This window comes from Diadema antillarum, unplaced genomic scaffold (genome assembly GCF_040938485.1).
Source record: "Diadema antillarum isolate AM-2024a unplaced genomic scaffold, OU_Dant_1.0 seq00000170_RagTag, whole genome shotgun sequence".
Taxonomy (NCBI): domain Eukaryota; kingdom Metazoa; phylum Echinodermata; class Echinoidea; order Diadematoida; family Diadematidae; genus Diadema; species Diadema antillarum.
The window spans coordinates 40,385-64,977 of NW_027271239.1; the positions used below are offsets into that span (position 1 = coordinate 40,385).

At 37.2% G+C, this 24,593-nt stretch overlaps 2 protein-coding genes across 2 annotated transcripts in view; both read right to left on the reverse strand.

Moving 5' to 3' along the window:
- LOC139728252 (uncharacterized) overlaps nucleotides 1–7,087 on the reverse strand; it is a 42,412-nt gene extending 35,325 nt beyond the window's left edge. The window contains exons 1-5 of the mRNA XM_071639212.1: nucleotides 7,031–7,087; nucleotides 6,287–6,427; nucleotides 5,216–5,440; nucleotides 4,309–4,367; nucleotides 3,642–3,748 (exon numbers count right to left, since the gene is read on the reverse strand). Coding sequence (XP_071495313.1) covers nucleotides 3,642–3,748; nucleotides 4,309–4,367; nucleotides 5,216–5,440; nucleotides 6,287–6,374 — 479 coding nt within the window. The 5' untranslated portion in view covers nucleotides 6,375–6,427; nucleotides 7,031–7,087. The remainder of the gene's footprint in view (nucleotides 1–3,641; nucleotides 3,749–4,308; nucleotides 4,368–5,215; nucleotides 5,441–6,286; nucleotides 6,428–7,030) is intronic.
- LOC139728253 (uncharacterized) overlaps nucleotides 6,394–24,593 on the reverse strand; it is a 58,253-nt gene continuing 40,053 nt past the window's right edge. Inside the window, exons 6-11 of the mRNA XM_071639213.1 lie at nucleotides 23,824–23,925; nucleotides 16,910–17,023; nucleotides 15,578–15,604; nucleotides 8,209–8,520; nucleotides 7,049–7,172; nucleotides 6,394–6,427 (exon numbers count right to left, since the gene is read on the reverse strand). Coding sequence (XP_071495314.1) covers nucleotides 6,394–6,427; nucleotides 7,049–7,172; nucleotides 8,209–8,520; nucleotides 15,578–15,604; nucleotides 16,910–17,023; nucleotides 23,824–23,925 — 713 coding nt within the window. The remainder of the gene's footprint in view (nucleotides 6,428–7,048; nucleotides 7,173–8,208; nucleotides 8,521–15,577; nucleotides 15,605–16,909; nucleotides 17,024–23,823; nucleotides 23,926–24,593) is intronic.

Below are 24,593 nucleotides of genomic sequence, written 5' to 3' on the forward strand. Positions count from 1 at the left end.
CCAAAACGGGATACATTATGTCATAATGCAAACTGCAGAAGTTATGCAGTGATGCAACCTGCTGAAGTATGACAATTCTTTCAAAGCTTATAATCATAGGTCATGGAAATGAGGTATTTCATTGATTTGTCTGCTTCATTTTCCAACTGAGGAGATCAATGGATGAATTGCTCGTATTCAGCCGCACTAGGTGGTCTTCTGTGGGGTGCGGTTGGATGTGAGGCGAACCCGCCTGACTTCACCGGGTTGTGCACCCTCCTCTTTTCGCGATGAATGAATGAAGCGGGATCTTTTTCGTGCATTGAGTTGTGACTCTCTCATCCATGGGACCTCTATTTAATGTTCTACCCGATGCGATGTCAATGAAAATAAAATCAGTGATGAACAATGATACGAGCGGCTGAAGTGTGCAGGGGCGGATCGGGGGTAAGCGGCTTAACCCCACCCCCCCCCCCCCCCCGCCCCATTTGTTTTGTTTGGGGTTCAGGGGGTTTAATCCTCCCCACTCCTCAATTTGGGATGTCTTTTTTCTTTCTTTAAGGGGGGGGGGGAGAGAACTGGCAGCAAATATGTGAAGACTTCAATATCATTCTTTTTTCTTGTCGTGACCTATCGTCATTGGGTCAAATCCCCCCCCCCCCCTTTAAGCAAATAAAAAGCTGGATCCGCCCCTGGTGTGTCTCCTAAATATTCGAAAATGGATCGGGAAGTAGTTTCTGCACCAGGTGGAAGAAAGAATTGAATCAGAGAGGTAGGAGAGAGTATCTTCATGCACCGATTTTACTGTTTCTGCAAGAAACAAGGACACGGTAAAGATTCAAACGCGTGTATCTGTGTGCGTGTACGGGTTTGGATGGGTGCCGGTGTACTGGTGTGGAGATGAAAGTGTTTGTGTTTGTGTGTGTGTGTGTGTGTGTGTGTGCGTGTTGGTGTGTGTGTGTAAGTGAGGTCTTTTCTTATTATCATAATTTTCTATCTCTCCCGGATTTAATTGTATTTTTGTTTGTTCCATTTTTGTTTCATTGGCTTGTGTACTATCCTTTTTTCATGTACGCTTATATCTTATGAACTTATTATCTTGTGTTTTATGTTTCCTCTTTGTTACCGTGTTTGTAACTTTGTTATTTTTACTCAAATTGTACTTTGTCCGTGATGCAGGGCCCCTTGACAGAACAGTTCCGAGTGAACTGAAAGGGCTACCCTGCTAAAAGAAAAGTAAATAAAGTAAAAAAAAAGAAAACTGAATAAAACAAACTTTACCGACGAGCTGTCAAATATTTAGAGAGAACAAATGACACTGTTATGGGTAATAATATTCGACGGAATCACGACATATAGATAATGATTACGTCAACTCCCATGGAACCTGTCGGGTCGTGGACAAAATCCTGATTGACATTTTAGCTTTCTCGCAATGGCGGTTACGGTCCTCGAAAAAAAAGAGAGTAAAACTACCATTTGAGAGTTTATTATCTATTATTGTCATTACTAATTCCGCTTTTAAAGTCAAAAGAAAATAGAATTGTTTAGTGGCAAAGAATCAAACAAAAAATAACTTAATTACAAAGAAACAAAAGAAAAGGATACATCGTATGCAAGCGTGAATGTTATGAAACATTCATGGTCGTAAATGTCATTTGCATGTGTTTAAGTATGCCTTCGCGCAAACTATATTTCGAACGAGGTGAAGCAAAACAGAAAGACGTTTGGGGCAGCCGAGGACGTGGGTTTGACCACAAGGCGGGTAAGCAGACTATTATTATAGCCTCGCAATAAATATCTCACAGTTTCTGATACATCCAGGGATATATTCTTAATACGCACATAATCCATACGAATTTCTAATGAGAAATTACTGCTCTGCATCACTCATGCTGCACCGACAAAGGACTAGCGCTAATTCATCGATGCTGAAAAAAACGAATAATTATCTAGTGATTTGTTTTAATGCTACAAGAGCTTTCTTTGCCGAAAGAGGACAGTGAGAAATATATTAATATTGATTTACAGAGATTACGCCTCTATAGATGTCATAAAAGATGTCTGAAGCTTTTAGTTTCGAATTTTACACGATGAAAGTTAAAGATATATCACACAAGGGTCATCCACAAATGTAATGAAGACAGAACCGACATTGCATGAGATAGAAGCAAATCTTTAAAGAAACATTATATCATATTTCAAAAATTTCTATTTAATTGAAAGCCACATAACTCGTCCCAGAACTTTCAACTAGATATAGCCTTCATAAGCTTTAGATAGGTTGAATAACAACCAGAACTGAATAACTTTACACCTGACGGGATTAACTGTTACCAAAATGTGCAGTGAAAAGTGGATTTGCCTGCACATTTTGGAAAATCTGCATAATTATTTTCGTAACTGAACTAAAAATCCTCGGATGGGCTAGATAGTTGATACGGTCAATGAGTTAAAGGGACTGTACAGTGCTGGTTGAGCTAAGGGATTCATGTTTTGAACACTAAGTAAGATAATGAGAAATCTCTTATGAAATTTGAAAGCGCATGTAATTGTAAGAAGGATTCAACGTTTATTACATTGTGACGTCAAGCAAGGCAGGAATTAATGAACCAGATCATACCGTTTTGATAATTTTCCCCCTTATCGATTACCTATATTAATGACAGTGCAATGACAATATTTCGTAAATGTAGAAAGTACGTTGATTGCGCCGTTGCTGATGCAGAAACGAGGTTATTACCTATATTTTGCCTAGAAAGTATGTTGATTGCGCCGTTGCTGATGCAGAAACGAGGTTATTACCTATATTTTGCCTAGAAAGTATGTTGATTGCGCCGTTGCTGATGCAGAAACGAGGTTATTACCTATATTTTGCCTAGAAAGTATGTTGATTGCGCCGTTGCTGATGCAGAAACGAGGTTATTACCTATATTTTGCCTAGTCACGCAACATAGTTGATATTTTAAGAGCAATTAGTTACATTGTATAATGTCCACGAATGTTCACTGAAATAAGGAACATCAATTACTGGAAAGATGCCTTTTGAAATGCTGTTGATATAGGCTGAAAAGTGACTGCAATATTCATTGTAGGGCACCATTACTGCGTAGCAACAAAATCAACATAATTTTTGATGAGCTCAAATGCCTTGTCTCAGAGCTCAATATAAACACAAAGAAGGAAGAAGAAGAGGAGAAATAGAGGGCGGTAGAAAAGTAGATAGATAGATTAAAAAAGTATATAGAACGACCGATATACAGATAGACGAATGATATAGATAAATATAGATGGATATAGAGATGATATTATTTGATAGATAAACGGATAGATAGATATCCTACAGTCACAGATACAAAATATACAAACAATGAATAATATAGAGATAGATAGATAGGCATATAGATGAACCGGCTGATATATATATATATATATATATATATATATATATATATATACATATATATAATATATATACATATATAATATATATACATATACAATATATATATATATATATATACTGCCTCTTCTTAACTCTCGTCATATATATATACATATATATATATAATCATATATATATATATATATATATATACATAGAGAGAGAGAGAGAGCTATGAGGGGAGAAAGAGAAAAGTAATGCTTGATTTCATTCGTACTTGGTTTTTGTGCCTGATAAAGGGCAGCAGACGGTGTAGTGGTTGTTGCAGTAGTCCGTCGTCATCTGCGCAATGATACCGATTAGGAGCGGTTGGATTCTCTGCCACTGTCGGAAAGATAATTATAAGAGCAACAATCTCAGATGAATTTTGTAGAATGGTGTTTGTAACAGTGCACTCATGTACACTCGTTCCCCTTTTGGGCGCATGCGCGCTCCAAATTTTCGATGGACACCATTGTTTACTCACAAAATTCAATGAATTTTACCAGTGTCGAAGATCTGAATATATTCACGGCATGTGGTCTTAGATATGTGAATTGAGACGAACGAATCGACGTGGGATGGTGTCGGGATATTCTTCACTCAGACATGAGCGTTCACAGGACTTTGACAAACATGTATTTCATTTCATATAGAATATTCGCATCAAAGGTTTCCTTTTTTTAAGTGAATGTACTTGCAAAGTCTCTTAGCATGATCACCATATGATGGCTTTGTCGACAACTTATTTTTCTTATCCGTTTTCAGGGAGTAGTGCCAAATAAAAAAAAATAATGTAAAGTGTAGTTTTTTCTTTCTTTGAATAGGCAACTGACCTTGATATTATCATGGCATCTTTAAACACGACTGCGGCAAATAAAACCCAACGAATTATCAAAACTTACCTGAAGTAGGGATCCACTAATAGAGAGAACCACCGAGTGTTGAATTTCTGCTTTCGGGACTGAAAAAAAAAACCAAGCAAAGAAGTGGCAATAACCCCACCATCAATTCAATCTGATTTTAGCTTCGGAGGGTTCATGCAAACCTATACACAGATATTCCAAATGTGCATATTAATGCTTCAAATGATTCTAGCGTCCGTTGATTGTGACGAAACAACTTGGCGTCAACAATTAATTTCTAAAAGCTTTACATAGAGATTACAGCACCATATTGCTGTGTGATTACAGTGAAGCGTAAGAAATATATTTTTACCCTGGGCTCAATTGCTTAAATCAGCGTATCAAGCTAATACAAACGTCGTTAGATATACTTTCCATGCCCTACAAATTTGTCAAAATTGTTTGGTCAGTGTTAAATGAGATGTGGCTACACGAAGTGAAATATAGGAGTCAGCCATCCATAAACATGAACTCCTCCGCCGCCACAAATTAATTAAATAAAAAACTTACAAAAACAAACTATATCAAGCTATAAAAAACCCCACATGACACACACACACACACACACACACACACAGACTCATTTCATACAATTTTTAATGTTTTAGAAGACGCATGATCTGTTTCTGCGTTTCCAGTCAGCAACTTACAACCGACGTTATGTTTTTGCTGTCACACAGAGCCACATTCGGATCACTACCAATTGACTGCAATCATTATTAAACTGAGTATAGGAATGCACTATCATCGAAATGGTAATAAAAAAAACCCACACATCTGTGATGATACAGAGTGTCGCAACCAGTACATAATCATTATCAGGCCCTATGGTTTCAAGTTCATGATAATGCTCTTTCATTAAACCAGAACCATCTGTTTAGAAAAGGGAAGAACAATCTAGTCTTACCCGCACAGGTGTCACCCTGGTAGCCTGTTGTACAATCACATGAACATGACGTCTGGTCGTACGTGCCGCCGTTCTCGCACGCTGTCAGCGAGCACTGCTGGACCGTCGTCGATTCCGTGGTCTCTACGTCAGCGGTCGTCTCCATCTTACTGGTCGAGATGGTGGTCATCATCGAAATCGTTGTCTGTTGCGCAGCTGAAGAAGACATATCCTTTCCGGTAGCTGCTAAACCGAAGAAGCATTATAAAAAAGAACAGAGGGGTGGGGACAGACGAAATCAAGGAGTTTTCTCGCATACGACACAAAAGCAAACCTTCATACAAATTTCGCGACTTTCCCTTTCTACCCTATGTGGCACCTGACTAACACCTAACATGCACAGTTCATTTACATAAAGACTTACGGGATAGGTATTCGATTTATGTATACAAGTGTATTTCCTTTGAATCGGGTCTTTCTGATTACATTCATTCACTCATTCATTCATTCATACATTCATTCATTCATTCATTTTTCCATTTTGCCATTTTTCAATTTTTCCATTTCCAACAGAAACATTTGAATATATTACAAAAATTATATACATAAATTTCATCATAATACAAAATAAAGGATAAGTTTACAAATTATTGTAACTGTACGGAACTGCTGGAAATCGGGAGGAATGCTAAAAAGTATAGTGCGTGTAGGGTGCATTCCCCATAAGCGTCGTAATACAACAATGTGATTGATTGACCGATATAGGCCTACATGAAAAGTGGAAAAACAAAAGAAACTAAGACATGGAGACCTATACAGTATAACATTTCTTACTAACCTAACTAACCAGAAACAAACACCCTGAACAAATCCCTACACTAAGTCGCTGTCATGCCGATTGAGTTGCTGCTGGCTTCATCGTTCTTGATCTATTTCTATGCAGGTGGTAACACAAATATGCGATATCGGCGAGAATTTTCGAATGGAGTATCTCTTGGTCCTTTACTTCCCACCAGCTATCACCAAAAGTATATCCGAGCTTGTGGTGTCAGTTCTACGAGGTTCGAATGAGTGTGTGACATTGAGACTTACGCGAAGTCGACTCGCTGCCCAGTGTGGTCGTTTCAACAGGTGTTAGGTTCTCCTGAGAGCCCCATGACGTGGTCGAGCTGGTTGTCATCAATGGCTCCGTTGCCGGCTCAGAAGTAGAAGCAGACAACGTTGTGGCCTCCTCTAAAAGTTAGTAAAAGGAAAGCATGGGAAGATTATGATAATTTATGTATCTAACGTATGGATGATTTCTTGCCTGATTAATTTTGACAAGCCTTATAGGGCTTCTTATTAATCTGTCAAGAAACGATTCCAACAAATATATTTCTATTGCTACAATCAGTATAATTATCACCCTTGTCAACCCCATCAATATGTTTATAATTTTTGTTGTCATCATCATTATCAATAGATTTTCACGTAATGTCTATGTCTATAGAGAGGTAATATCATTGTCGTTATTACCGCATTCGTTATGCTCATTTTCCCCACGAGCATCGTTATCTATTTGCATTAAGTTCTTATGCTCATGGTGAATTCAGTTTATGATGATATTAGTTACATTTCTTTTAATCCAGGGCAACTCTTTCGGTACGTCACTAAAAAATCATAGACGACGAAACGTAAAATGATTTCGTGATATAATCATATGGAGTATATTCAAAATCAATCAATCTATCTATCTATCTATCTATCTATCTATCTATCTATCTATCTATCTATCTATCTATATCTACTTATGATAAGACACGGCCCGTTCCGCGCGTGTCGTATTCCGTGACTTACGTGAAGTCGACTTGCTACCCGATGTGGTCGATGCAGCGGGCGTTATGTTCTCCTGGGACCCCGATGTCGTGGTCAATTTCGGTTGTCATCGATGGTTCCGTTGCCGGTTTGGAAGTAGAGGCGGACAACGTAGTGGTATCATCTAGAAAATGGAAACAGAAAACATGGAGAGATACAGTTTCATATCACATCTAATCCATTGATGTTTCTGGTCGGGATATCAGCGTATTTGATTTGGATCATTTTCAGAGACATTTTTCTGTCAAGCAGCATCATTATCAATGATTCTGTCATTACCATTATCATTATCATTATCATCATTCCTATTATGATTTTAGTTGTCATCATCATTGATATCAATGTTACCTCTTTAGAGATTGTTATCGTTATTGTTGCTTTCTTCATTCTCATTATCACCATCATTGTATGATAATTAATATGTTAATCGTTTTGATATGATGCTGTATATTTGTTATGTTAATGTAATTGGTATTTGCCGTTGTTGAAAAAGTTCATACAATGTATGTCGTTTGATATAACTAATATACGTTTTTCAATGTGATGCATTATCATTTAGCCTTCGGGCTACTACTTTGCACGTTTGTTTCAATAAACCGTTATTAAATCAAATCAAATCAAATCAAATCAAATCAAATCAACGCTGTTATTTGTTTTCGTAAATTTCAAGCCATATTGATATTGTATGAGTGCCACAAATGTTGGGTAAATCTATGGTTTCGGTTGTTATTTGTGTGATGGAAACTTGAATGAGAGGAAAATGCAAGAAGATCTTAAGTCAAATGTTTGCCTTACATAACCTTGTATTTCTCAAAACCTTTCACACCATTACACTTTGAACTATCTAAACAATTCGGCTGATGGGTTTCGTTCCATTTATTACACTTTTTGTATACATAACAAAATATGGTACCATAAATGTAGGAGTAGAAACAGCAATTACAGGATTAAAGTTAATCTTTTATAAGACTCTAAACTATCGCCACCTAAGCACATCGCACAGTGATAAATGATTTTAGTCTTGGTGCAAATCTGACTGCATCTCATTTGATAACCACGATAATACGAAAACGATTAAGCGGTATGTATTTAAGCTGCTATTTAAGAAACATCTCTTTTCGTGCTTATCATTTATTATTCATTCGGAATCGACTCTCTACCCGATGTGGTCGATGCAGCAGGCGTTAGATTGTCCTGAGTGCCCGATGCCGTGGTAGAGCTTGTTGTCATCGACGCCGTGGTAGGGCTTGTTGTCATCGACGCCGTGGTCGAGCTTGTTGTCATCGACGCCGTGGTCGGGCTTGTTGTCATCGACGCCGTGGTCGAGCTTGTTGTCATCGACGCCGTGGTCGAGCTTGTTGTCATCGACGCCGTGGTCGAGCTTGTTGTCATCGACGCCGTGGTCGGGCTTGTTGTCATCGACGGTTCCGTCGTCGGTGGTGAAGAAGAAGCTGACAACGTAGTGGCCTTATCTATACGAGTTGAAAATTGGAAAGCAGGAAATATAAAGTTTTATAGAACAAAAATGAAGCTCAAGTCATTAAAGTCATTGATGTTTCTCGGCCTGACATAAATATTTGACGAGCTTTTAACACGTCAGTGGCGGATCCAAGGAGGACCGCAACCGACGCACGCTCCCCCCCCCCTCTTTATTTTTTGTTGAAACAAAAGAAATAAAAAGAAAAAATGGGAAAAGGGGTGCGTGCGCTCTCCCTTTAATTTTGTAAACGCGCCCCCTCTTTACGGAATTCCTGGAACCGCTCCTGCACGTTGTTTCTTTTTGTTAATTGGCACAGTTATCACGTTGGCAGTAGGTTAATCGAAATTCCTTTAACTCCTAAGAAATAACTCCAATAAGTATAATCAAGTCATCTTTGTTATTACCAATTAAGTCTTTGGACTAATATCAATCTTATTATCATAATCTGCATTCGTATCATTAGCAGCATTAAAGACGCCGTCTCTTTATGATCCCATTAGCTAGAATTTGCGCTCCCCAACTATTCATCCAACGTGAGGCGATTCTTAGGAATAGTATAGTGGACCGTCACGTTATGTGAAGGAAGTATGCGCGTGAATATAAATATCATATACACTGCACGTGTATTCGCCAACCACAGTTGCCCAATATCACTAAAACTTGCATAAAGTGCGATGTATATTATACCCCATTGTGTGTATATCTTGGCACCTATGATAAAAGACATACATATTTCCCTTGATCAGGCATAAAAAATGTATCTCCATCCAAAGCCGCCATTTCTTTGCAAACTAGCATTAGAATTTTCCCATCTTTATGGCTCTCATCACCATGATCTACAAGCGACTTTTCCATCGATACAATATCCTTAGTGAATAAAAGTAATTACGGATTTCAATATGTGGGAAACACACGCCGTCAAAGAATGGCGTCACAAACCCTCACGTAATTATATTATGCACCACAGATAACTGGGAAGTTCCTGGGCCCTGTTTCATAAAGCTGCTCGTAAAGTTACGAACAACTTACGAGCGACTGGTGATCAGTTCTGGTGTGCTATAGAATACACTTATCATAATTTCAATAATTCAGCACAAGAACTGATCACCAGTCGCTCGTAGGCTGTTCGTAAATTTACGAACAGCTTTATGAAACAGGGCCCTGGTACGTTACTCAAATTTGACTTCCTCTCAGATCCACTTATACACTTTGCACTACGCATAAGCGTTCGTATTCAGAGCATGTTACAATAATGTTGATTTAAAAGTCATACTCCATAGCAGTATATAATTATGTGAATATCTCAAAACAAAACCATCCACCTATCCTTAACCGTTAGAAGACATTTATACACAGAGCAACATGTTGTCATGCAATAACATTGCTCGTTGATATAGTGCTAATACTCGTTCTTAGTGTCAGTGAATATAGAATTTAAAATGGGAACCCCGCCTGATTGTAAATAAAGGCTAGCGCATGCTGCTCAACATATACATTTTATCTTGTTACCGATGTATATATATTTAGCAAACACACATCATGCATGTAAACACCTCTATATTCGCAGCACCAGAAAGGGAGCATAAGTGGGGTAGATGAACCAATGATATTCAGTCTCTTTTTTTCAGACAATCGATGAAGGTACGCAAAGCACGAACACGATCTACCGAAACATCAAACAAAATATTGCTACACACCTTATTCTCGTTCATCATGGAAGGCTGTGCATTTTGTATCATTTCGCAAAACAAAAAAAAAAAATACCACTACAACCTTCCATTAATAGACACCTTTCAAACTTCCTCAATGAAAAGAAGTAGCACTCCAAATCATGATTATTTCAGCAAGCACTTACAAACATGATTCCATTTCCAGGCTTCGAATACTGTTTTTGTTTTGTTTTTGCTTTTTGCTTTCTGTTTAAAGACATTGTTGTCCTCCATCCGGCGAAGGTGTACGTGACATTCGATAACTCTGCCACGATGTTTTATTTTTCCTCTGTCTTTCTGACTCGTACTTTTTCAAGAAACCAACGACTTCTGTCTATGAGAGAGCTACTACCTTTCAGAGTTCCTTTTCCCCCCAATTTGACATGCAAGTATACTAACTCATCAAAAACCCAGATCATTGAGGCGGGAAAATCATGAGGGATTTCATTCCTTTGAAGACCGGAAGATGCAGAATATTCTCCATGTCACCTAAATATCGCAAGGTGTTTTTTTTTTTTTTCTTCTCTTTTTTTTTTTTGGGGGGGGGGGGGGGTGGGAGGGAGTGATCGAGGGAGGGGAAGGGGTTAAACGTGACATTGCTCCAAAGCACCTCATAAACGCATTTGATTCTCTGAAATTATCAAGTTGTTTTTAACGGAAAAGTTCAGACATAAATCAATTTCTCTTCCAATACGACTGAAGTTGAAAAGACTCGATACGCACGGCCAGAAGCAGCATTAAAAAGCTTCGAGGCAATTATTGATATCTCTCAAATTCGTTCAGTCACATATCGCTTGAATATTTCTTAGAACCGATGCATTACACAGATATTGTGAACAGAAAGAGATTAGGTTTGGTCGATTTGATAATAATCATATCAATCTTCTGATCATTGCCGGGAGGCATTCTAACAAAGGCACAATATAGACATGTTTCTCCGGTATTGTCCATAACACTCCTATTATGTATAAGGGGGCGTGGAGGCAATGTTCGTTGGAAAGGGTAATGTGCCCGAGGCGTTTGTTATAGCCCTTTATACCAGTGAAGGAGGGGTGGGCGTGGGGCAGGGAAGGTGTCGGGAGAGGATTTCATGCACCTCATCGCATGCATCCCTTTTGTGTATCTGTGATTCAGACATTTTATTGTCGCACGCCAACACACAAAAATCACATGCAAGGTTGCACGCATGTTTATTTAGTACCTACCCTCTTTGTGAGCCTTCAAACCAGGGACCTTGTGATTATGCTGGTTCATGAAATATTGCACGTGGCCCATGCATCCCAAAAGCTACAGACATGTCAATAATTGTTAATAATCTTTTTGTTTTTTGCAACAATCAACTACACGTACTCACAAACCGTTGGAATTTTGACTTACCCATAAACAAAAGGACATAACAGTTCCCTCAGGCACATTGCCATTCATGCTTTTCCAGAAATGAGGCACTGGCTAATTTCAGCATTTTGAAACTTTTTTATGATTATGTAATATCATGAATTAGCCGATCAATTAATACATCGCAATCTCAACTGACGCATCACAAATTGCCCATTAATTCTACGTTCTTGCAGAAGTGCAGCCTAAATTGAAAAAAAAAAAAAAACATCTCAGAATGCGGTCGACTACAAGCAATTATAAAACAGATTTATTTCACAAATGCTTGGCTTGCGCTGGGTATACGTCGCAGTACAGCTACCGACGAGTAAAGGGTAAACTTTGCCACAGCCACAGCAACCTCACAAACATTATCATGCGAACGAGGTTGAACACATCCATTCCGATCGGAGATGCACAGTGATATAGAAACGACCTGAACTTGATATTGTTACATCATTGCTTGCAAGTGTAGTAATGCAACCAAATGTCGTGGTACTTGTGATAACTTCTGTTCGCAGTCTTTTGCCGTAGCACAGTGTAATCTAAAACTTGGTAAACTATTGTCCAAAAAAAAAGTGTTAACAGCGACGTTAACAATGCAGCCATGGTGAGGGCCTATTCTCGCAGTATTCTTCAAGTAATTAGATATGTATACAATCATGTTGTCCACTATTCTTCCGGTTGTTATCGGGTGTAATGATTCGCTAGAAATCACTTGTTTCTTGAAACTTAAGTTTTAGGCAGTGAGTGCACTTTGCAAGCAATTAGGTGTACTTTGTGATCGTATCTACACAAGTGCATGCATGCCGTACCAGAAAACAGACGTATACGCAGTGCGCGCTGAACTCGTTGACAAGAAAGTTTAATTGGTGCAATACATCAATGAAAAACTTATAAAAGACGATATCCATTGCAGTTAAAGGGATAATCATTCTGAAGGAAAAGAAAAGACAGTCAGTGATCAATCTTAAAACCCTTAAAAATTCTGAACAAAAATCCTACATGATCATGTTTTTGGATGATAGAACTGGACCTAGATCATGCTATTGAATTCAGCTTCTTCAAAATGCACCTGTGAATGGTCACCGCAAAAGTAGGCCCTATAGCTACTGAAAAGTAGCTATATGAATATCTACTCCAGGTGGGTGTCCATGAAAATATTAGGTCATATTTTATCAACAACATCATCTATCGACACCAAATATAACACTCAACGTGATTATGATATAAAAGTATAGTTCTCGTCCATCTCCTTTATTCAATGACTATAAGTGATCGGCACTGTAAGCAATACACGTACAATAATTATGACGTGATGTCTCGGTGCTATAAGCGGGAAACTCGACCACGGTTTGCAACGTTATAACCATTGACGCTTCGGTTGTTGTTGTTGTTTTTTTTTTTGTCACCCACGAAATAAAAAAACAATAATAAATTTCGTTGTTCATACATCTGCATGACAGTCACACGTAGGAATATCTCAGTCTGAATATCTCAACGAAAAATCTTTGTATTCATTGTCACTTTTAGCAACTTGTTGGCATTTGATATACCAACACTCTGTAACTTAATATGTTATAATGCATACAACGTCAGTAAATGAAGTATATAGCTCTCAGTAAATTGCTACTTTAGGAAAGTAAACAACTACGAAAACGCTATGGAAATCCTTAGAGGCATGTAAAGTGTTTGAATTTCAGCAATATTATCATAATGACACTCTGAGCAGATTGGTATTCGTTACTTGGTGTACAGAATTAACCGTTTCAAGACATTTCATAACAAACTAGTCAAGATTGAAACTAGATTCTTCCTCTGTCATATTAGGATGAACTGCAGCTGGTGATCACTGTAATCAGGTGACCATTGTAATCAGATGACCACTGTAATCAGGTGGTGAGAAACTGACATTCTTTTTTTTTTCTCGGTAATATCATTTGCTCTTCTTTGGGGCTCACAGTTGAACCATTTTGAAACCTGTCGTAAAAAAAACTGTTCCATGGTGAGCGACAGTCTCTGATTTTTTTTTTTTTTTTTTTTTTGGGGGGGGGGGGGCGTTTGAGCTTTGTTTTTGTATAGTAGAGGGAAAATAGCATATTTGAATTAACTATTTTAATCACAATCATGGGATGAAAAAGAAGAGGACGTAAGAGGACCGGCATATCAATCTTAAAAACAAGAAACATCCACATCATGCAGTCATGACTCAAGCATTGTGTCTCTTCCGTCATACCAAAGAAAACCCCAACTGAATATGATATATAATAATAATGATATATAAGCCTGCATCGCTTTTATGCCTTTCATGATCTCATACTTTTTTATGAAGTGGTTTGATAAAACCGATCTTTAATATTTAAACGTTTGACATTTGTGACAACTGATATGTTGCTGTCACTATAGATAAGTGTCTTAGACGTCAACATTCTTACCTCTGATTTTTGCTTTTCATCCTGACAGAAAAACAAAATATGATGTACAAATTTGCTACTTCATACATCGAATACATGTAATGTGGTGACTGAAATTATCGACTGAGACATGTGCCAACTTTGAACTGGTATATACCGGTAAAGGATTCCCAACGTATTAAATGTAGTGGATGTCGATGTTGTGATCGAGTACGACAATCAATCCAGTGGTACATCCTTTCGTGTGTGGATTGTACAGTATACAAAACCAACAAGCAAGAAAATCGGAAAACATTTTGGTGATAATCATTAATAGAAGGCGCGATGCTTGAATACATAATCATAGTAAAAATGATAACTGCGGTATGCGGCAAAGCATTTAGATATAGTCACACAGACTTAATCATTACTGATATTCCTGTAATATTTCTGAGTGAAATGCCCTATGATAATTTATTCGTTCATTCTATCAGGCTCTATTTTACCTCTTGAGTCTTCAGGGACATAAACTGTTGTTAAAGGTTCATATCAAGCTTATTAGACAGACCTCGAGTAAGCTCTGGACTGGTAAAATAGAGCTCTTAAAGAGAACATCTGCATAAGATCTGAAAACATTCGCCGGCCGATATTATCCCTTGCTATATAATGCCCTTTACGATATTTATACAGATTCTTGATCTTAAACAGCAAAAGTTCAACTTCTTACTCTGTTTGAAAACATGAAATCGATTATAACATAAAAGGAAAATCTTCACACTTTATGATTCATCTGGTATGATTTAATCTGTACATTATACTAGTACTTCAATTTACGATGAAAGCGTAATATTATAGCCAACTCATACAAGACAGTCATCGAACTTTTGTTGCAAAATCCTCCGCTTGCAGGCAAACGAAAATTTGGAAAGGATGGACAGAAAATTATTTGACTTGATGCTGATAAAACGTATCATATCGCGTGCATGAATCGTGATATGATGATGATGATGATAATGATAATGATGATGATGATGATAATAACGATGATAATAATAATGATTATGATAGTAATAATAAAAGTAATAATAATGATGATAATAATAATAGTAATAATAATAATAATAATACACTTGAAATAATAATGAAGTCTTCTTTATCCAGGGTAGCCTCTTCAGTGTTACCACTGCTCTACCAGAGGGCCCTGCCATTACTATCATTACCTTAGCGTTTCCAAGTATCCATTTCTACACATTGGTCGAGAAATTTGAGATATGGGACTTAAAGGTTTACCAATTTCAGATAATAAGATTTACAGGTGTACCAATTCCCGGTTGATAACCCTATTTAGTCGACAGGCCCAGGTGAAATAAATATTGCTTGTCCCATCCCCTCATAATGATAAAGGATGCTTGATCGACGCTTGCTGCCAGTAAAATATATATATTGCGCAAATGTGATCAACCAAGTCTACATAATGAATAAATAGCTACAGACTTATAATTCACACTTCAACATTGTGCCAAACAGTCACTCATGCAATCGCTTAACTGTGTCGTCACCTCAGGTTCCTTACCACACTGGAAACTGCCATCATCCACAGCTGTAAGAAGATTAAAAAAAAAGTGGGGGGGGGGAGGAGGAAGGGGAGGGGGAGAAAGTATATAATTGCACTATAGTATGATTGTGATGATAAACCATTTATTCAAAGAGATTTCTAACATGATATCGTCGGTCTTATGCCAAAAGGGCTTAGACCTCTTCCACTGTTATGCCAAAAAGGCCCTTAACACTTTGGACTTTGTACACTATTAGTGCCCTTTTGGCATATCAGGGGAAGTTCTTTAAGGCCCTTTTGGCATAATGCCGACGATAGTATTACTTTGTAATAGCTTTTGCCACGATTATTAAATATTCAAACTCTAATTTATGATGAGACCATTGATATCATTGATGATAATAACGGTGACGATATCATTACCAATTGGATCAGTAATAGTAATATAAAAAATGAAGTAAATGTGAGAGCGCGTTTATGATTATCTCAATGAAAGCTTCCAATTCAGTCAATATTTCAGTCTTTCAGATTACATTATCACATTGAAGGGAGAAGGGTGACGTCATTGTGCATATAGCGTGCGAAAATCAATTATACTTCATGATGGAATGAGACCATACGATTAGCCTATATGATATTGCTAATACGGGATTCAGAATGATGGGCGATAACGAAAGATTTATGGGCTATAACGGAAATTTTGGCTGACCACACGTTCAGCTACAGTGTCACGTGTAAACAAGTCATGTGTAATCATTGACAAATAAAGCTAACTCACGAAATGACCAATACAAGTTTCGAGATTTTATGTCAAATGCCGGAGTTTTTTCCATTCCAACTACATCTGACTGTACAGCATGCCTACAAACGAAATCTCCCCGTTACCATGTAAAAGTCAATAGTATTCCTCATCGAGTCTTGTACATAATCATGTATATTCGTGCAATTTGACCTTAGGTCTCCGGCCAGTTTCTAATTGAATTCATAAATTCAATTAATTTCAATTCAATTCAATTCAACTCAATCCAATCCAATCCAACCCAATTCAATTCAACTCAATTCAACTCAATTCAATCCTATTCAATCCAATCCAACCCAATTCAATTCAATTTATTTCAATTCAATTCAGTTTAATTCAAATTTCAATTCAATTCAATTCAATTCTCAATCACTTTCTTCCACCACGGCACTCTGACAGCTTGACTCGCTCGTGACTAAAAGATTGAACTCTGACTCTTCAAATACAAAACGACCTGTTTTGTGTGCATTGCGAAGGTCGTGAAAAGATGGACCCTAGGACGGGTAATAATGGAGTATAGATAAGTCCTGCCTTTCATCACTAGTACTTACTGCAGATCCCGCACAATGCTGGGCATAATTCCGGTATGTGTTCGAAGCCGTCAAAATCGCAGGCAAACGCCGGAAAACTGGTTCCACACCCGGTATCATAGTTGCCGCAGGAGACTGAAAGGCAAATTGAATGAAAGACATCGACATTATTTTCAATGACCATCTCATTTCTTCGTGTGTGTGTGTGTGTGTGTGTGTGGGTGTGTGTGTGCGTTCTTTACTCTAAGTTCACAATTTTATTTTGTTTACTCTGTTAAATCCACACTGTTTTGTTTACATGATTTCTATCACTGAAGAAAGTGAGATGCATATTAGGTTATTCTTGTCGAAAAACGGAATAAATTTGAATTTGAATTTGAATTTTGTGATAACAGCCATGAGAAGAATCATGGGAACGTACTTGGGTGTGTGTTATTGTCGATGGAGGGCAATTTGTCAATAAGTAGTATTAAATGAAAAAACAATCGACACAACAATTACAGATTTGAACAACACACGTATATGTACAGTACCGGCTGCCGGGATCATAACCAATTAACACTGACTATCGACATGATCGAGAGGAATTCCGTTGGTCTCGTGGATATTATGACGCATGTCCGAAGCAATCCCGGCCAAGTATTGTATTCCAAAGATTTTTATTATTGCTATTGCTCTAAAACACTGATTAATCGGTGTGTTTTTTGGCCGATGAAGAGCAATTTGTTAATCAATTGCAATAAAAACAACTCGACGCAAAAACTATCAATTCGAAGAGGCTAACTCCTGTTGCCATTACCGTTCTGTGTGGGCTATATACACGTATACAAACCTACAAACCTTTGAGCGGTAAAAGAAGCATAAAGCAACCACAAAGTTTTATCGTGATCCTAGTACACGGGCATTGACGGGGACCAAAATATTCTTGAGAAAACATATCTAATTTGTATCATAGTCCATTCCTAAAAAGTGAGAGCCTCAATGTCCCCTCAATGCATACGAAAGAGGCAAATAAAAGAAACAATTTGATACAAAACATATATGCATTGTCTGACTAGTGACTACACAATGACGACAAAATGTTCTGGCTCGTGACCTCAAATATTTGTCAGAGTTTGATCATTGTTTTGTCAGGTGACAACGTCGGGTTACCTTTGTTAGCACTTTTCGGCCCTTGCTATAGGCAGCACCATGAAGAAAAGATTTTTAAACGCAAAAAAGTTGATTTATCAGAATATGAATTGTATATTGATGGCACACCTCTCGAAAAGAAAACACTTAACAAATTTCTCGGTGAGTATATAAATGAAAACCTAAAATGGGATGATCATGAAAAAACACGTTATTTTGCCTGTATTCCGAAACGTTGGCCTGTTAACTAAGCTTCAGTATTTTTTACCAACTCTTGTATTGTTTACCCTGTATAATGCTTTGATCCTGCCGTGTATATCGTATTGCAACATTGTTCGGGCAACCCACAAATGTAACACAGACCGGATACTTCTTCTGCAGAAAAAAAAAAAGCAATTCGAGTGTGCAGACGAGCACGTTCTCGAGAACACACCGACCCATTGTTTTCCAGCTTAAATCCCTTAAGATAAATGATATGAATTTTCTCCAAAAAGCTGTATTCATGTTTTGCCTCAAGTCAAACCTCTTTCCTCCAATATTTAACAGAATATTTCGGTCAAATTCAGAGATTCACTCTTATCCTACCAGACAATCCACAAATTTGCATTTACTATTTAACCCCAAAGCTGCTCTCGCGCATCATTCTACCAGACTTGGAATTCACTTCCCTACGAAATTAAAAACATGACCACTTTGTATTCATTTAAGAAGGCTGTAAATTCCCAGGATAATTCTTTGATTTCTTCATTGTTATGCATTATAATCAAATATAAACATATACGTGGTATATGATGCATGTATGTGTGCATACATAATAATATCGATCTATTTTATCTTATCTATCCATAAACATATCATGAATATGGGTATGTATGTGTATAAATAGGATAGGTACATAATGTTTATGTATGTATATGTATGTATGTATACCATGTGCCTTACCATTACTGTGCACAATTTTAACCGCGATATATTTTATGTCAGATAATCATATGTAAGAATGTTTTGTATCCATTCATTACTATTCTCATAGTGCATATTCGGTTATTAATACGGCAAAGGCAACTGAACGTGTTAAATTTGATAGCAGACATATTTATTATCATTACTGTAAAGTATAGTTGTAAAGTAGTTGGAGTGATACATAATACACTCTGTAATTTTCCCTTTTCCCCATACTCTTCCCCCTTTCTCTATCCCTTATTCTATCGAGAGTAGCTAAGTATAGGGTCTCCATACCGTCAAGCCTCGGCTTATTTTGGAGACCCTTCTGTTTAAGTTCCCTAAGCTGTTTGTATTGTTTTATTTAGTACTAAAACCTATGTGTTGATATACTGTTTGTCATAAATGACATGTACAAAATCATACCTGATGTAACGAAATTAAGCAGAAATAAATCAAATCAAATTTTGATAAGAAGAAATTGGGATATATATATATATATATATATATATATATATATATATATTGACATAAAATCTTGCACATTAATAGACGTGGCTGGTGTTGGGTAGCACCCCTTTAATCATCGAGCTTTCGGGCGAAAAGCCCTTCTTCAGGATCTATACAGTCAATGACAACAACGTATAAATAAAATCAACCTAGGTATAAAATCATACTAAACTCAACTAGCCTCATATACTATACATTTCAAAATATACTCAACATAAAACATACCTCAATTCAGCGCATTTTATAACAAAAAACAAATCAGCATACTATTACTAAATACAATCTCAAAAACAAAACTTACTGTGTTGGTGCTGAGTGTGGTCTTGTAGTGTTGTCTGTGTGAAGATTGTGGTCGGGTGTATCTTATATGTATTTGTGTATATGGGGGGGGGGGGGGCGTTCCTGTACTAAGGCTCGTTCTCAATAATCAATCAAAAACTACCAATACTCAAAAATTTTCACCATCCAACAATACAAAAAAACTTCCAAATTACCATTACAATTTCTACATATTAATACACCTCTTGTAATACATACAAACATACATATCCGCATACATAATATAATTTATACACATGAATCTATTTATCCAAATACTTACACACTTACAACCACGTTACTTTAACTACAGTTCAACTTTCCCAAAATACATATACCATTATTACATTACCTATTATATATCTACCTACACTTACATCAATCACTAATTCTATCTGACCAAAAATTATTCTAACCTTCTCAAACGATAACATATTTATCATATACTAACATTCAATTAATCTAACAAATATTATAATAATCTAAAAAATAACATATTTTTATACACTAACATTCAATTAATCTCCTCTCATCTATCTCTATATAATACACCCTCATACATCTATTCAATACTTTCCCATGATTCAAAAACAAAATATATGTACAAACATACATACATACTTACATTTATTTCTACAATTACTCATACATATCTGACAATCAGTAATAAAAAACAAAAAAACAAAAAACAAAAAAACATTAAGGTTCTATGTTAATTCCGTTTGGGTGGAGGGTTTTTAACTTGTCAATCCAAAAGGATTCTCGGCGTAATGTTGTCGTGTGTGATTTGCTCTCGATAGCTTCGATGGCTGTAAGTTGTAGGTTGGATAATGAGTGTGAGGGTAGGTTGAAATATTTGGTGTATGGGAGTGTTTTGTGATGTGGGTTGTGGTAGTTACGTATTTCTGATAGTGTGTTGTTGATTCTTGTGTACAGTGTTGTTTCTGTTTTCCCGACGTACTGTTTATGACAGAGTGAGCATGTTAGGAGGTATATGACGCATGTGGATTTGCAGTTGATGTGTGAGGAGATCTTGAATTGTCTACCTGTGGTTGTGCTTTGGAATGTTGTAGTTTCTACGATGTGTTGGTGAAGGTTACATTTTCGTGAGTTGCAACGGTAGAATCCGTTAGGTTTGTGTGATGGCGTGCTGGGGGAGGGGTCTTTGGCCCGAACTAAGAGGTCTCTTATTGTGCGTCCACGGCGGAAGGAGATGGTAGGGGGTTTGGGGAATAATTCCCGGGTGTTGTCAGATTGTTGTAGAGTCTGGTGGTGTTTGTGTGTGATGTGAGGTAGTTTGGCAGTGGCAGGCGAGTATGTGATTGGAAAGAATATGTCCTGTTTATGTGTGTCGCCTCCCTTTCTGTAGGAGAGAAGTTCATCACGTGGTGTGTGTCTTGCCCGTGTTATCTGGTTGTGGACCATTTGTTTGTTGTAGCCTCGTTGGATGAAATGTTGTGCGAGTTGTTGTAGGTGGTGTTCCAGTGACTCTGTGTTTGAGCATATCCGTGTGACGCGTAGGGCTTGGCTGTTTTATAGACAATACCCTTGAAAGAGTGTGCTGGGTGACAGGATGTGGGGAGGAGGTATGTGTGGGTGTCAGTGGGTTTGGTGTAAACTTCTGTGTGAAGTTGTGAGTCCGCGTGTTTGATTGTGACGTCGAGAAAGTGTGTTTGTTCGGGTGAGGAGTCAAACGTGAATTTGATGGTTGGGTCAGGGAGGTGGAAGACCCTTCCACCTCCCTGGTTGGGTGTATGTTGTTCATTTTCTCTTGGAGTGATGCGAGGGAGCGGGGGGAGCCGTTCCATAGGAAGAAGATGTCATCAATGTAGCGTCGCCATGAAGTTTTGAGGAGAGGAGGATTTGTCAACGATAGTATGGCATGTTCTACTTTGCCCATAAAGATGTTGGCGTATGTTGGGGCAACCGGGGTTCCCATAGCGGTCCCTTGGATCTGTAGGTAATGTTCACCATTAAATGAGAAGTTGTTGAGTGTGAGTACGAGATGGAGGAGGCGGAGGAGTTGGTCTGTCGGTGGGTGTGTATTTGTTCTGGTGTTGAGTGCTTCTTTGCATGCTTGCATGCCTTCTTGGTGGGGTAACCCCCTACCATCTCCCTCCGCCGTGGACGCACAATAAGAGACCTCTTAGTTCGGGCCAAAGACCCCTCCCCCAGCACGCCATCACACAAACCTAACGGATTCTACCGTTGCAACTCACGAAAATGTAACCTTCACCAACACATCGTAGAAACTACAACATTCCAAAGCACAACCACAGGTAGACAATTCAAGATCTCCTCACACATCAACTGCAAATCCACATGCGTCATATACCTCCTAACATGCTCACTCTGTCATAAACAGTACGTCGGGAAAACAGAAACAACACTGTACACAAGAATCAACAACACACTATCAGAAATACGTAACTACCACAACCCACATCACAAAACACTCCCATACACCAAACATTTCAACCTACCCTCACACTCATTATCCAACCTACAACTTACAGCCATCGAAGCTATCGAGAGCAAATCACACACGACAACATTACGCCGAGAATCCTTTTGGATTGACAAGTTAAAAACCCTCCACCCAAACGGAATTAACATAGAACCTTAATGTTTTTTTGTTTTTTTTTGTTTTTTTTTATTACTGATTGTCAGATATGTATGAGTAATTGTAGAAATAAATGTAAGTATGTATGTATGTTTGTATATATATTTTGTTTTTGAATCATGGGAAAGTATTGAATAGATGTATGAGGGTGTATTATATAGAGATAGATGAGAGGAGATTAATTGAATGTTAGTGTATAAAAATATGTTATTTTTTAGATTATTATAATATTTGTTAGATTAATTGAATGTTAGTATATGATAAATATGTTATCGTTTGAGAAGGTTAGAATAATTTTTGGTCAGATAGAATTAGTGATTGATGTAAGTGTAGGTAGATATATAATAGGTAATGTAATAATGGTATATGTATTTTGGGAAAGTTGAACTGTAGTTAAAGTAACGTGGTTGTAAGTATGTAAGTATTTGGATAAATAGATTCATGTGTATAAATTATATTATGTATGCGGATATGTATGTTTGTATGTATTACAAGAGGTGTATTAATATGTAGAAATTGTAATGGTAATTTGGAAGTTTTTTTGTATTGTTGGATGGTGAAAATTTTTGAGTATTGGTAGTTTTTGATTGATTATTGAGAACGAGCCTTAGTACAGGAACGCCCCCCCCCCCATATACACAAATACATATAAGATACACCCGACCACGATCTTCACACAGACAACACTACAAGACCACACTCAGCACCAACACAGTAAGTTTTGTTTTTGAGATTGTATTTAGTAATAGTATGCTGATTTGTTTTTTGTTATAAAATGCGCTGAATTGAGGTATGTTTTATGTTGAGTATATTTTGAAATGTATAGTATATGAGGCTAGTTGAGTTTAGTATGATTTTATACCTAGGTTGATTTTATTTATACGTTGTTGTCATTGACTGTATAGATCCTGAAGAAGGGCTTTTCGCCCGAAAATTCGATGATTAAAGGGGTGCTACCCAACACCAGCCACGTCTATTAATGTGCAAGATTTGATGTCAATAGATTTACTGTTCTTGCACCGCCCGCCATGTTGTGGTTAAGTCTTTTGATGCCAGTATATATATATATATATATATATGTGTGTGTGTGTGTGTGTATATATATATATATATATATATATATATATATATATACATAATGTTTCATGTCGTACATTTAGGCTTCTACTTAATTCATGGTCACATCTCTTAAAAAATCATTGTCATTATACCATACACTGCACGTTCACAGTGTCTTTATCCATGCTTGTGAAAACCACCCAGGAAAAAACGCGTAATCAAGGAAAATCTATGATTTCTTCAGGTTGCCACACCGTGAGTGCGCTGAACACGTTCATTCTATTTGCTGCCCTACATTTGTCGTCTTATTCTGGAGATCACTGGGTATATGCAGGACTTGATTTGAACTTACCGGAGCAGTCCGCACCAAAGAATTGCGGTTGACAGGTGCATGTGCAGTCGTCATTCAGCGTTCCACAGTTCAAACAATTTGCTTTGCATTCAGTTGAGCATTCTGACAAATTAAGAAAAATCAAGAGTAATTTGGGAGGGTGTACAGTTTAATTTCTCAAAAGTTTATATTACTACAACTTTTCACGCATTGGAAATGATTGTGTACGCTGATCTGAAGTAAATGATGAAATATCTGCTAGATGCCCAAAGCAGATTGAATTTACAAATTAACTTGGAAAATATTGATTATAGAGGGGAAGGTTTATAGCCACAATAAAACTCCTAACAAGCTGATTAGAATAAATTTATATCTATAATCACGACAAATGTAGCATTCGGCCAGATAAATTCCGAAAATAATTCCCGTTTTTCTTTAACATTTTGATCATTGCATGTGATACAGAAAAAAAAAATAAACAAATGAATACACCACAAGGAACCAAAGAACTCTATCATCTTATCACTACAACATTGATTTGGAATACTTAAATGCCCTTTGGGAACAGTAATTTAAAAAAAAATCAAGATATTACATTTAATTCATATATGTAGGTCAGTTGTACCACAAAACATCATATCATGTAAGATTTTCACGATAAAGCCTAAAATATATCTGTATTTTTCTCAATAAACCGTAATTGTAGACGGTTTAGTCAGAAAACATTTTTGTTACAACTATTGTTTACATTTTGGATATTCAACAATATCGATTCTACCGATTCAAATTTT